Source organism: Alternaria ventricosa (genome assembly GCF_023758065.1).
Source record: "Alternaria ventricosa strain BMP 2768 chromosome Unknown scaffold_24, whole genome shotgun sequence".
In the NCBI taxonomy this organism is placed as follows: Eukaryota; Fungi; Ascomycota; class Dothideomycetes; order Pleosporales; family Pleosporaceae; genus Alternaria; species Alternaria ventricosa.
This window is the reverse complement of record NW_026055704.1, coordinates 403,253-414,484: the sequence shown is the minus strand read 5'-3', so window position 1 is coordinate 414,484 and position 11,232 is coordinate 403,253. Positions and strand designations below refer to the sequence as shown.

The 11,232-nt window shown below is 50.8% G+C and overlaps 5 protein-coding genes across 5 annotated transcripts; 1 reads left to right on the top strand and 4 right to left on the bottom strand.

Moving 5' to 3' along the window:
- Positions 1 to 1,604: 1,604 nt before the first annotated feature.
- Positions 1,605 to 2,597, bottom strand: J4E93_009855 (uncharacterized protein; the record flags this gene model as incomplete). Its single annotated transcript, XM_049347744.1, has 2 exons — positions 1,605 to 2,508; positions 2,593 to 2,597. 2 exons carry the CDS (start codon positions 2,595 to 2,597, stop codon positions 1,605 to 1,607), a joined length of 909 nt encoding a protein of 302 aa, XP_049195245.1.
- A 1,383-nt stretch (positions 2,598 to 3,980) lies between these two features.
- J4E93_009854 (uncharacterized protein) lies at positions 3,981 to 5,202 on the bottom strand (the record flags this gene model as incomplete). Its single annotated transcript, XM_049347743.1, has 3 exons — positions 3,981 to 4,449; positions 4,506 to 4,894; positions 4,948 to 5,202. 3 exons carry the CDS (start codon positions 5,200 to 5,202, stop codon positions 3,981 to 3,983), a joined length of 1,113 nt encoding a protein of 370 aa, XP_049195244.1.
- A 1,858-nt stretch (positions 5,203 to 7,060) lies between these two features.
- J4E93_009853 (uncharacterized protein) lies at positions 7,061 to 8,152 on the top strand (the record flags this gene model as incomplete). The annotated part of the gene is made up of 1 exon (XM_049347742.1): positions 7,061 to 8,152. One exon carries the CDS (start codon positions 7,061 to 7,063, stop codon positions 8,150 to 8,152), a length of 1,092 nt encoding a protein of 363 aa, XP_049195243.1.
- A 586-nt stretch (positions 8,153 to 8,738) lies between these two features.
- Positions 8,739 to 10,016, bottom strand: J4E93_009852 (uncharacterized protein; the record flags this gene model as incomplete). The annotated part of the gene is made up of 2 exons (XM_049347741.1): positions 8,739 to 9,922; positions 9,971 to 10,016. The coding sequence occupies 2 exons, from the start codon at positions 10,014 to 10,016 to the stop codon at positions 8,739 to 8,741; spliced, it is 1,230 nt and encodes a 409-aa protein (XP_049195242.1).
- A 397-nt stretch (positions 10,017 to 10,413) lies between these two features.
- J4E93_009851 (uncharacterized protein) lies at positions 10,414 to 11,170 on the bottom strand (the record flags this gene model as incomplete). The annotated part of the gene is made up of 2 exons (XM_049347740.1): positions 10,414 to 11,039; positions 11,089 to 11,170. The coding sequence occupies 2 exons, from the start codon at positions 11,168 to 11,170 to the stop codon at positions 10,414 to 10,416; spliced, it is 708 nt and encodes a 235-aa protein (XP_049195241.1).
- Between the last annotated feature and the right edge of the window lie 62 nt (positions 11,171 to 11,232).

Here is an 11,232-nt window from a genome sequence, read left to right as displayed (position 1 = left end):
AAGATACTTTTAGTTCTAGTTTATAAGATACTCTAGCTAGCCTATCTACTTAAACTAGCCTATTTTATTAGTTTTTACTACTTCTGCCTCTATAACCTGCGCCTTCTTCTCTTCTATCTTCTTTATCTTCTTTTATTACTCTAGTTACGCCTACATAACTTTAGCTATCTTATCTAGAATAGATAGCTTACTATTCTCTTTATTATAAATAATAAAGTATTGCTATAGCGCTCTTTTTTAAAAAAATATCTACACTTTAACTTTTTTATACATAGTATTATTCTTTTTATTCTATAGTAGCTTATATATACTCTTTTAATATATCTATAACTTATTAATATTAATAGTAATATATTTATACTTATTCTCTATACACTAAAAGCTGTCTAGTAGTGTACTAAGCTCTATAATTAGTAGGCCTAGTAGTATAGGTAGCTAAATCTCTTATAGGTTATAAATCTATTTATAATTATTATAACTTATAATAACCTACTACTATAGCTAGCTACTAACACTATAATATTAACGTAGATGCGTATTAAGATTCTATAGCATAGTTATATACTACTTATAGATAAGCGTTCTATACTTATATAAATAGTATATTATATTCTTAATTATATTAAGTAATGCAGGTAGGTTATGCAGGCAGCGCGTAGTTATTATAGTAGTTAATATTTCTTAGGCAGCTAGCGTATTAGGTAGTTGCGTAACCTATAAAAACTTTATATTTTTTATAGCTTAATATAACGCGTAATAGTAGATAATTATTAGTATTATTATCTAAAAGATATATTCTAATAGCAAAAAGTTAATCTATAGTGTAAAAATAATAGAATTTAAATAGTAATACCTATAAGAATACTAAATAAGAATACTCTTAGATTCTGCTGTTCTAGGTTAGTAAGCTCTAACGCTTAGCTTAGTTTAGCGTAAGAATACGTATTCTTATTACTTTATATAGGTTAGGCACACTATTAAAATTATAATACTTTTCTCTATAATATAGCTATTTATAATTTCTTTTCTTACTTATAAATACTAAGTATAGCGCTATTCTCTTATTTTACTACTTTATTTACGTAATATCTTACTTATCTTACGCGCTAGAGCTAAGTAAAGCGTAGTATTAGATTCGCGCTATAATTTTAATTAAAATAGTGTAGCTAGAATCTTTCTATAGTAGCTATATAGCTATAGTTATATAAGAAATACTAAAACTAACTCTCTAACTTTACGCCTATATAACTCTTTATTCTAACTAGCTATAAATAATCTAAGAGTAGATTTAGAATTATATAGCAATTCTGTATAAAATAGCCTCTTTAGAATGTCTAATATTACTTTAGATAGCTGCTAGCAATAGCTTAGAGCTAAGCTTTTAGTTCTACTCTTTATTTTTTATTAGTTCTTATTAGTACTACTAAAAATTGCTTAGGGCTAGTGGCCCTAAGCACGTTCTCGCGGGTAGGCTAGGTTTGCGTATACTAATTAGTTAACGTAGTGTAAAGCGTATGTAATCTGTTAAGCGGCGCGAAGGGTGCTGTATTAGCAGACAGAACCTTAGTCTTTCTAAACGCAGTACTAACACCGTACAAGTTAGACTAAGGTGCGATAGCTCCGCTTTCGAAAGAGGGATTGTAACTCGCGGCGAGCGTGTTGCAGGTTGTGGGCGCTAACGTGGTAGATGTCGCGACGATCGAAGTTGCTGGGGAAGAGGAAGCGGGTGTCTCTGGGAGTAGCGACGGCGTCTCGACCGCTGAGCTCGATGCGGCAGGCTCCGACGACGGCGACGCGCTGATCACGGGGGCAAAGGTGGAAGAGATGGTCTCGGTTTTGGTTTCCATCGGTACGGACTGGGATTCCGTGGATACTGGCGTGGATGTGGTGGTTGGCTCGACAGACGTCTCGAGCACGGTAATTGATGCGACGGGAGAGACAATCTCGACTTGCAAGGAAGCGACCTCCGATGTAGCGAGCGGGGTTGCAGCTGTGCTCGAAAGCTCGACAGTAGTGGTAGGCGACTCTGCAAGGGTAGCCAAGACGCTGGAAGAGCTGGTGCTAGCGTCCGTTGAAGCGGTGACCTCTGACGTTGCGAGCGAGGCTGGAGGCTGGCCAGGCGCAGAGACAATTTCCGAGGCCGCTGTTGACTCTGAAGTGGCTTCCAGCGAAGTCGAGCTTTCCACTGCAGTAGTCGATGTGCTTGTGCTTGTTGTGAAAGTACCTGGGTACAGGCTTTCGACTAACGGAATCGTGGATGAAGAAGATGGGATAGGGTCGGCGAGCGATGCGCTCGTGGCCTGGGACGAGGTGATGAAAGTTGATACGATGCTTGACGGCGAGGCGGATGTTGAACCTGCGTGCGTGCTCGTGGTTGGCGCTGCACTCGCCGGTGCGATTGGGGCCTTCGCCGGCGAGGACGAGGCGGACGAGACGGACGAGGATGCAGGCTTGCAATTGCCGAAGCCCGGCTGGCAGCCGCTACCGCAGTATGCATCGGTGCTTCCACTGTCGCGCATTAGTATATAGTAGCATGCGACGGAGCATGCAGTCGCCGTGGGTACCAGTATGAGTATTTACTGCAGCAGTCACCCCATTTGGATCCAGCACATGTCATTCCGAGAGGTGACGCTTGGTAGACATTTCCGCATCGCGCATTCGTGGAGACCTTGTGAGTAGCAGGTTTCGTGGCGGGCGATGAAGCGATTGGGGCAGCGCGACTTGATGTCGAGGACGAACGCGTCGTGGTAGCGGGATTGGCGGCAGCTGGGCCTGAGCAGGAACCGAAAGCAGGGTTGCAGCCTGAGCCGCAGTATGCGTTGGATGATCCGCAGTATCCGTATCTGGAGGTGCGTTGTCATTAGCGAGCGGTCCACGTGACTGTGTCTTCCAAGGTTGACCTACTGCGAGCAACAGTTGCCGAATACAGACTTCAAGCACGTGAAGCCACTCTTTCCGCCGCAAGTCCCATCCATTGACACCTTTGTAGACGCGGAGATCGAAGGCTTCGAGGAACCACAAGTCCCAAAGCCCGACTGGCAGCCAGAATCACAATGAGCAGAAGTCTTCCCGCAGTAGTTATATTGCGAGCAGCAGTTACCGAAAGAGGAGCCGGTGCACGTGAGACCAAAGCTGCTTCCGCAGCGACCGGTCTTGGAAATGCGTGGACTGCTCACAGCTGCATCGATGATGGGGAGAGCGGCAAAAAGCGCAAGGAGAATCGATCGCATGATGACGAAATACGTATTAGGAATTACTGGTGAGATAAGATTGATGCGAGACTAAACGAGTGACAAGTCGGGCGAAAAGAAGGGCTGCCAGACAATGTCCGACCGAGGAGATAACGAGAGACGGTGCGCGATACTTCATGTCGAAGACTATGGCGATGATGTTTATGGTTCTCATGATTGCATCGCTGTCGTGAAGGTTGTCGCTACAACCGAAAGAGTCGAGCTACACCACGCGAAGCCACAAGCGGGTCGATGAAGCCCTGTAGCGAAAGCGAACTCAATGCGGTGAGCTGAATGCCGAAATACGAAACCCAGGCTTTCTTTCGAGGTTGTCGTGATATTGATCGAGAGGGTGTAGAGATCCAGATTGTAGGAGCCGTACGATGTTCGCGCGGAGCCGCCGAAGATCAGCACCGTTTGGGCTAGGCTGCCGCGACTAGCGCCCGCCCACTGCGCCACAGGGGTGAGCTTGACGATGCAAGAAGGAAAGAACAGAATACGCCTTTTGGTCAAGCTGCGGTCTGGTTCTGGTTCGGGCTGGTCATTTGGAGTGTTAGTCTCCACAAACTTCAATGGGGCAAGGGAAAGTGTCAATGCCTAAATGAAGCCTCGCTCGTGCAATGACCTTTGGTCTGGGCTTCGCGCGCGAACTTGAAGGCTTTTCGCGAGGGAGATTAGGTGAGTACCTTGGTGGGTTCGTAAGTCGATAATGGTTGTTGTTATAGCTTTCCATTACAAGTTAACCTCATTCTACATCTGCGTAATCTTCACCGTCCTCATAATCCCATTGTGCCCCGTTGCAGCTGCATCAGCCGACGCATTATATTTGTCTTGCTCCCACTCCATGTTCAACTCAATCGTACTCCCACTCGGACTCGCATTCCCGCTGGTGACATGGACAGTATGATGTTTTGAATCATGATTACTGAGCTGAATATCGGTTGCGCCATGCTGACTTGCTTGTTCCAGGTACCCTGAACGTGACGGGTGTCCCGAGTTCCACCTGCGCGAGTGCTTGCGCGAGGTGCTATCATGCGTCGAAATTTCACCAAACACCTGGCGGAGCAAGGGACGGAGCGTGGCGGCGGCGGAGGTCGCAAGGCCGATTCCGGTCTCGACGGTAGACCATATCGCGACGTCGGTGGTAGTGTATAGGAAGTCGGGTATATCGTTGAGGCCGTTTATGAAAGGGATGCGGACGACTGTTGCGGTGGAGCCACTGGTGTTGAGTTAGCATACGATGCAAGGAAGACTCTAGAGGCGGAATGAGCTTACATAGCGCAACAAGCGAGTACAACAACCACCGTCATCTTCTTCCTCTTGTCCATCTGCAAGTTGTGCACGATGAAGATTGGGACAATACTGAATGTCCAGTCCGTGACACAGGACAGTGCAGAGTAGCCGTAGAACGAGTTCACGACGAACCTAGAGGGGATACAATGTCCTTTGCCGCCGCGGAACTGTTCCCAGAAGAACGAGACAGGCCAGCATTGGAAGGTGAAGACAAAGAAGAAGTACACGCTGTATACTTGGATGGCGATAAGGGCGGTCCAAAGAATCAGGCGATGGGTTCTATCCTGGGCGATGCGCAGAAGGAAGATGCCGATGCTCATCTTAAGGAAGATATTCGTAACAACGTATGTGGGCTCGCAAGTCCACCACCACTAGTTCGAGTCGTTAGGCCCATGGAATATACTGTAGACGTGGTATGACAAACTTTCATACCGATGGGATACTTCTCATCCGGGATGAGATATCGTCGCTTCCCGGTCCCATTCTGGACACCTAGCAGCGCGGAGCTACAATAGACCAAGAAGGCCGCCAGGGTAAGAACAGAGAAGTAGTCATCGGCCGCGAAGTTCTTCACGAGGACCAGCTTGCAGTAGCATCGAAGCAGTACTAGCAGAGTGCAGATACAGATGAAGAAGCCCAAGACACCGGTGAACTCTCCGGATCGATCATCTCGCGGCATGGTCGTCGGTGGAAATGTGGTCTAGAAATCGGTCCAACTCTAGACTCACCATGCGGGGAGACGGCTATGTAAACTGTGAACCCTTCGGCGCGTCCTTTTCCATAGGGGTTGACATGACTTGCCACACCACCTCGACACGAGCGCCATGCATGCAGGGACAAGAGAATGGCCTGTGTCGGTGAAGGATTTTCCGTAAGGCGGGCGACACGCGAGCAATCCATGGATGATCCACAATCCGTCTCCACAGCGGCTGGACCCTGACTCGAATTACGATCCTTTGACGTGATGCTACTCGATCGCTTGGTAATCGCGAAGCTCGGTGAAAACCCACGGAAGGCTGGAAACTGGGCCAATTTCCGAGAGGGTGGTTCCAAGTGTTCTTGGTTGGTTCCATGTGGCTGATCTAGATCTGCGCGGCCTCACCAGGAGCTGCCGCTTGAGCCGCATCTGTTGAGAACTTCAACATCAAACATCTCGGATCCATCGCACCGTCTTGTCATGGTTGCCGTTGACTTGTTCCTTGACGTCGCGTCGAGGCTTGTGAGATATTCGCCAGTATGCACCACAATTGTCTATCGTGCGAATGGGAGTAGTACTCTCACTGACCCTTGCGGCTTGTTCCGCTATCTGTGATGCACGCCGCTTCCACGCTACTGCTGTCAGTCCAAGCGTGTCGGATTGTCCCTTGTGATCCTTAGGAAGCGTTGCGCGGCGTTGGGCTCCAAAGCAGAGGTCGCAGGCACGCATGGGGTTCCATTCCAGAGCTTTCCAAGGTTGCGATCGAAGAATGAGTCGTCGTGAGCCGCGGGTGGCTGCGCGAGGCGAGACGCCGTTAGCACATCAATGAAGCCATGTCGTAAAGATCTGATTCGCGCGGTGGGTGGAAGGTCGCGGAAGAGGCAGTCGACGTCGCAGAGTGACAGCGGGCGGGCTGATGGTGGTCAATCGGAAACGGGGGTTACGCGATCCAGACGATGTTCGCCGGGTTGGGCAGGCCTGTTCGGGTAAGGCTGGATCTAGCTAGCGGCCGTTTTGACGCGTCCAACAGGAACCCCCGCGCCATGGGCGTAACCTTGACTTCACCACCTCATACGTGAGAGACGTTTCCTCAAGGCCGCCCACAAACATCACGATGACCTAATACATGCGATATCCTGCAGTACCCGGACGCCGCTGCCTACGTCGGCAAACACGTCAGCGTGCGGTGCCACACTGTGTGGGATCGCTGCAGCCTGGCACTGCTAACATGCACTGCCGCGTTCTGATCATGTCAGAGTGACTAGCAACTGCTGCATCGATGGCGAATAGCTGAAACCTGGCTAACAGAACGGTCGTTGGGCTTCTTATGGACCCCGCGGAATGATGCCCTACCAGTCGCGGCCTCAATTCTGAAGCCTCTTCAACTTGTCGTATTACTGATCCTCGCTGATTTAGGCACGCTGCATGTTGATGGCAATCGACAGGCGCTCAAACGCGACGTTTCGCGCCGCGATCTGGGGTGAAACGTGGACGAATGCATTCCAGAGCCAGACGCGGTAGGCTGTCATTCGAGCACCGCTGCGCCACCGGCGGTAGCTATGCGCACTCTTTTTCGGTCATAAGGCGTACACACTGTAGGCTCCAGGCATTCTTTACTTAGATAAGCCGTGGAAACTTCGCCTCATGCTCACGTTCATTCGCCACCCATTAACGCATCTTTGCATTCCCAAAACTTACAACAACCGTAGGCTGGTTTAAACACCGCACAGGCGTGCCGCCTACGTTGGTCTAAAAAGCTCCACTTTACAGGATACCAAGGCAACGTAGCCTCCTGCGTTGCCCTGCATTGGACTCAGAACAAAACCAACCAGATTACGGCATGTCTTTGCAATCTCACGAAACGAAGGACTTTCTGGATGTTGTCGACAACCTCCGATCGCATGGAATCAATCGGTACATCAATCTGCCCGAGATCATCGTGTGCGGCGACCAATACTCTGGCAAAAGCTCGGTACTAGAAGCAGTTTCAGGCGTCAAGTTCCCCAGCAAAGACAACCTATGCACCAGGTTCGCGACCGAGCTGATCCTCCGACGAGGCCCAGAGGCACCAATCAAGATTAGCATCGTACCCGGTTCGCAGGAGAGAGATCGTTCAGACAGCGACCTAGAGAAGCTGCGCAATTTCCACCCCTCTCGCTCGTTAGAGGGCTTTGATCTAGGGCCGGTGATTGAAGAAGCCAAAGATGCGATGGGCATCGGAGAGGGCAGCAGCAAGGTTTTCAGCTCCGACATCCTTCGCCTGGAGATATCGGGGCCTGAACAGCCGCATCTTACTCTGGTCGATTTGCCTGGCTTGTTCCAGGCGGGAAGTCGAACCCAGTCAGACGCTGATGTCGAGACGGTCCGGTCGCTCGTGCTCTCGTACATGAACAACCCACGTAGCATCATACTCGCTGTCGTTTCCGCGAAGAGCGACTTCAATCTTCAATCGATCACGAAGGACGTGCGTGACATTGATCCTCGGGGGAAGCGCACTCTTGGGGTGATCACGAGGCCGGACACGTTGGATGAAGGGTCGGATAGCGAGCGGTCTTACTTCGAGCTGGCGCAAAACAGAGACGTCAGGTTTCGCCTGGGGTGGCATGTGCTTCGCAACAGAGACTATACGTCCAAGGACTCGACGACCGAAGAGCGCGACCAAGTTGAAAAGCTTTTCTTCGAGACTGGCATTTGGGGATCACTTCCATCTGAACTAGCCGGCATCCACACTCTCAAGCAGAGACTGAGCAAGATCGTCGAGGACCACATGGTCGCACAACTTCCTGAAGTCCTTACACAGATTGTAGACGGGATTGAAGAGTTGAAGATCCTAGAAGAAAGACTCGGAGCTCTTCAGGATGTTCGGAACATGTCGCTACTCCCAGAAGGTAGGAGAAGCTTGATGCCAGCTGATGCGCCGAAAGAGAAATAGCACTAACATCCATCAGACGCTAGCGATCCCTTCCTACAGTTCCGCAAGTATCTAGAACGCGAGGATCACGACTCCGACAAAGGCTCTGGATCTAGCCGCGATGCGTCTATGGCTTCGAACATCTCAGAACCCGCAGAAGCGCCTACACAGGGCGAGAGCGTTGCCCCTTGGTATGCGTCGTATTCGAAGGATAAATATTTCCCGATCGATACTACAAGTGACCCTTGTCAATGGAAATCTACTGGCCCAGTGTATGTGCCGAAGAAGAAAGGTAAGGCGACGAGAGGGCCTTTATACGTGTAATCGCGATGGTCGCACACCGAGTAAACTGCGGTCGTATCAATGTGTTTTCAGCGTGTGGAAGGTGGGGAAGTCTCTTGTCATTGGACTTCGCTACAATTCGTGTTACGCTTTACGAAGAAGACTTCCAGGTAGAAGTATACATTACCTCAGATACAGTCGATTTACCAACGATTGATAGCATGTATGCAGCATATGTGCTGTCGACCCGTACTGGCGAATTGAATGAGATATCGTTCAGGTACAGACAATGCGACACATTGAGCTGCATCCAATTACTTTCGTACTACTGATACCCCTCCGTCTTCGCAGCATGACTAGGTTTCGTCCCCAACGCCATAACGGGACTATTAACAAACTCCTCCAACCCATCATGCGTAAAGAACGTCTGCGCCTTGCTAATCTGAACCTCATTCGCGCCTCTCTTCCAGATACTCTCATCGTAACTTGTGACCGCATCTTTCAAACTCTTACTCCCACACTGCACGCTCTTCAGCGCTTCAACAAGGCAATGCGCAGAGTAGAACGCATTGTTAGCACCTTGCCCGCGGTGGAAGGTCATGGCGTGGGCTGCGTCGCCGCACAGCGTCACCCGTCCGTCTTGATTATCCCACGGAACGGTTTTCCATATCTTGAGCTGATCGCGCAACACGGGCGTGTCCTCTGGTATCCATTCGATTGCGCTCTTGTATGGCTCGGCCCATCCATCGCGCTTGACATGTGCTTTAAGCCTTTCCAACCGCCTGTCGTCGTTGTCGTGATCCTCGACGTATTTCAGCGGCCAGGTAGACAGTATCTGAAACGTCCAGGTACTGGCGTCTTTCTCGTCGGGCATGTCGAGCACGTTTGCGCGGATGTAGTGACCTTTGGGATGGATTGCGATGTCGACGAGTGGATGGAGGTGTTCTTTGATGAAGAGGGCTTGCTCGGCGGTGTAGGACGCGTTGAAGTTCATCAAGGCGAAGGGGAGGGTGTCCATGTTGCCTTCTTTGGGTATGAGACAGCGGCGGACTTTTGACATGGCGCCGTCGAGGCCGATGATCATGGTGCCGGTGTCGGTTGTGCCGTCCTCGAAGTATACTTTCACGCCGCCGTCCTGGGTTGTCTCATAGTGCGAGAAGCTCTTGCTATATTTCACATCCAACTGTTCTGCTAACAGCATGCGCAACCTTCTAATGTTAATCTCGCGCGCCTTTGGTATCGGGAACGCAAACGCCTCCTCCCGTGTCTGGCCATTGTAAATAACAATCCTATCTTCGCCCAGCGCGGCGCAATCGACGTACGGGTCGACTTGACATGAGTTGATTTGCGCGCTGAGCTCTTCGGGGATGAGGTCGAAGAGGTATGGTCGCGCCCAGCCCAATGTGAAGGCCCAGTGACGGTGGCGGTAGACGTCGGCGCCTTTGTCGTAGATGGCGAAGGAGATGCCTGCTTTCTTGAGACCGTGAGCGAGCGCGCAGCCGGCGGGGCCTTGGTGTGTTAGTAGGGGTTTGTTGTGCTGAGGGATTGGTTACCCACCGGCACCGATGACGATGACTTTCAGGCTGGTGTCGATGCTACCCATGTTGGTTGGATGCGGTGTGGGGTATGAGAAGTGTGAGGGACGGTGCAGGCAAGATACAATGTCAGATACGAGAGATACTTGGTCGCGGCATCAGCGGTCTTAACATAGCATGCCGGATCGAGGCCATGCTGCAGGGTCGTTCAAGCCAGGCGACATGTGTAAGCTAGCGCAAGAGAGTGGGGGATGCGATGCAGATGCGGCGGATGCGGCGGGCGCCGTTGTTACTAGCGTCCGGCGTCGGTTCTCCTCTCCAGTGCCGTGCCCAGATATCGAACGCAACACAGTTTACGCATGGGCTTCAACGTCTCCGAGAAGTATAGTCATGAAATGGGTTGGACAATTGCGCTCGGCTATACTGACCATGTGTAGCACCTCCGTGTGTCGCGCTCCCGCTCGGTCAAACTCCAGCATCGACATTCATCCCGACAGCATGGCAAACTGCAGCCCTGACAATCTCCCTCACAGTCTCCACTTCCTCTTCGTTCCTCGGCGCATACACCATGATCCAGCTCGGCGGTGCCAGCCAAGTCACTGGAAAGCGCTGTCCCCAGCCCCTCTTCATCACCAGTCTCGCGTCTTGTGGGCTTACATACACATGGAGCGAGTTCTCTGCCGGATGCACATGCGCGACCTCGTAGAAGATTTTGTGCGCGACGGGGTTGATGGTCTTGACGTCTGGCTTGACGTAGATGGCAGGTCCAGTACCGCCTTCGGTCTTGCTCGGTCGTGTCTCAATGTACTCCGAGTACGCCTTTGTATCCGCAAACTCGCGCATGAGATCGTGAAGAGTGGTGGAAGCAGCAGGTGTAATCTTCTCGGGAAACTGGCGTTGTGGTAATGTCCAGCGCGTAAGTCCTGGTCTACTGCCAACGCGGTCCGGCACCTTCTGAGGATTGATGTAAGACGCGCCCGTATCGGGAATTGGAGATGCATCGAGCAGGTTTTGGCGCGTGTAGAGCAAGTAGAGTCCCCATCGACGGATCTTGATGTAGCCTTGTACTGTTGGAGGCGTGCCCCCAGTTCCTGCGGCGACTCAGCAATCGCGTTCACACAGGCTGAGAGGATCGCGAACCAAAGCTTTGCCAGCTCTTGAAGTCATACCAGAAGGCCAGTCCTGCGGCTGCTAGGCCAGCCAGCACGTATTGGGCGGCCATCTTGGACGATGCTACGTGGCGATCAACACAAGGCTCTGAACAGAAGGATTGGTGAGACGGGG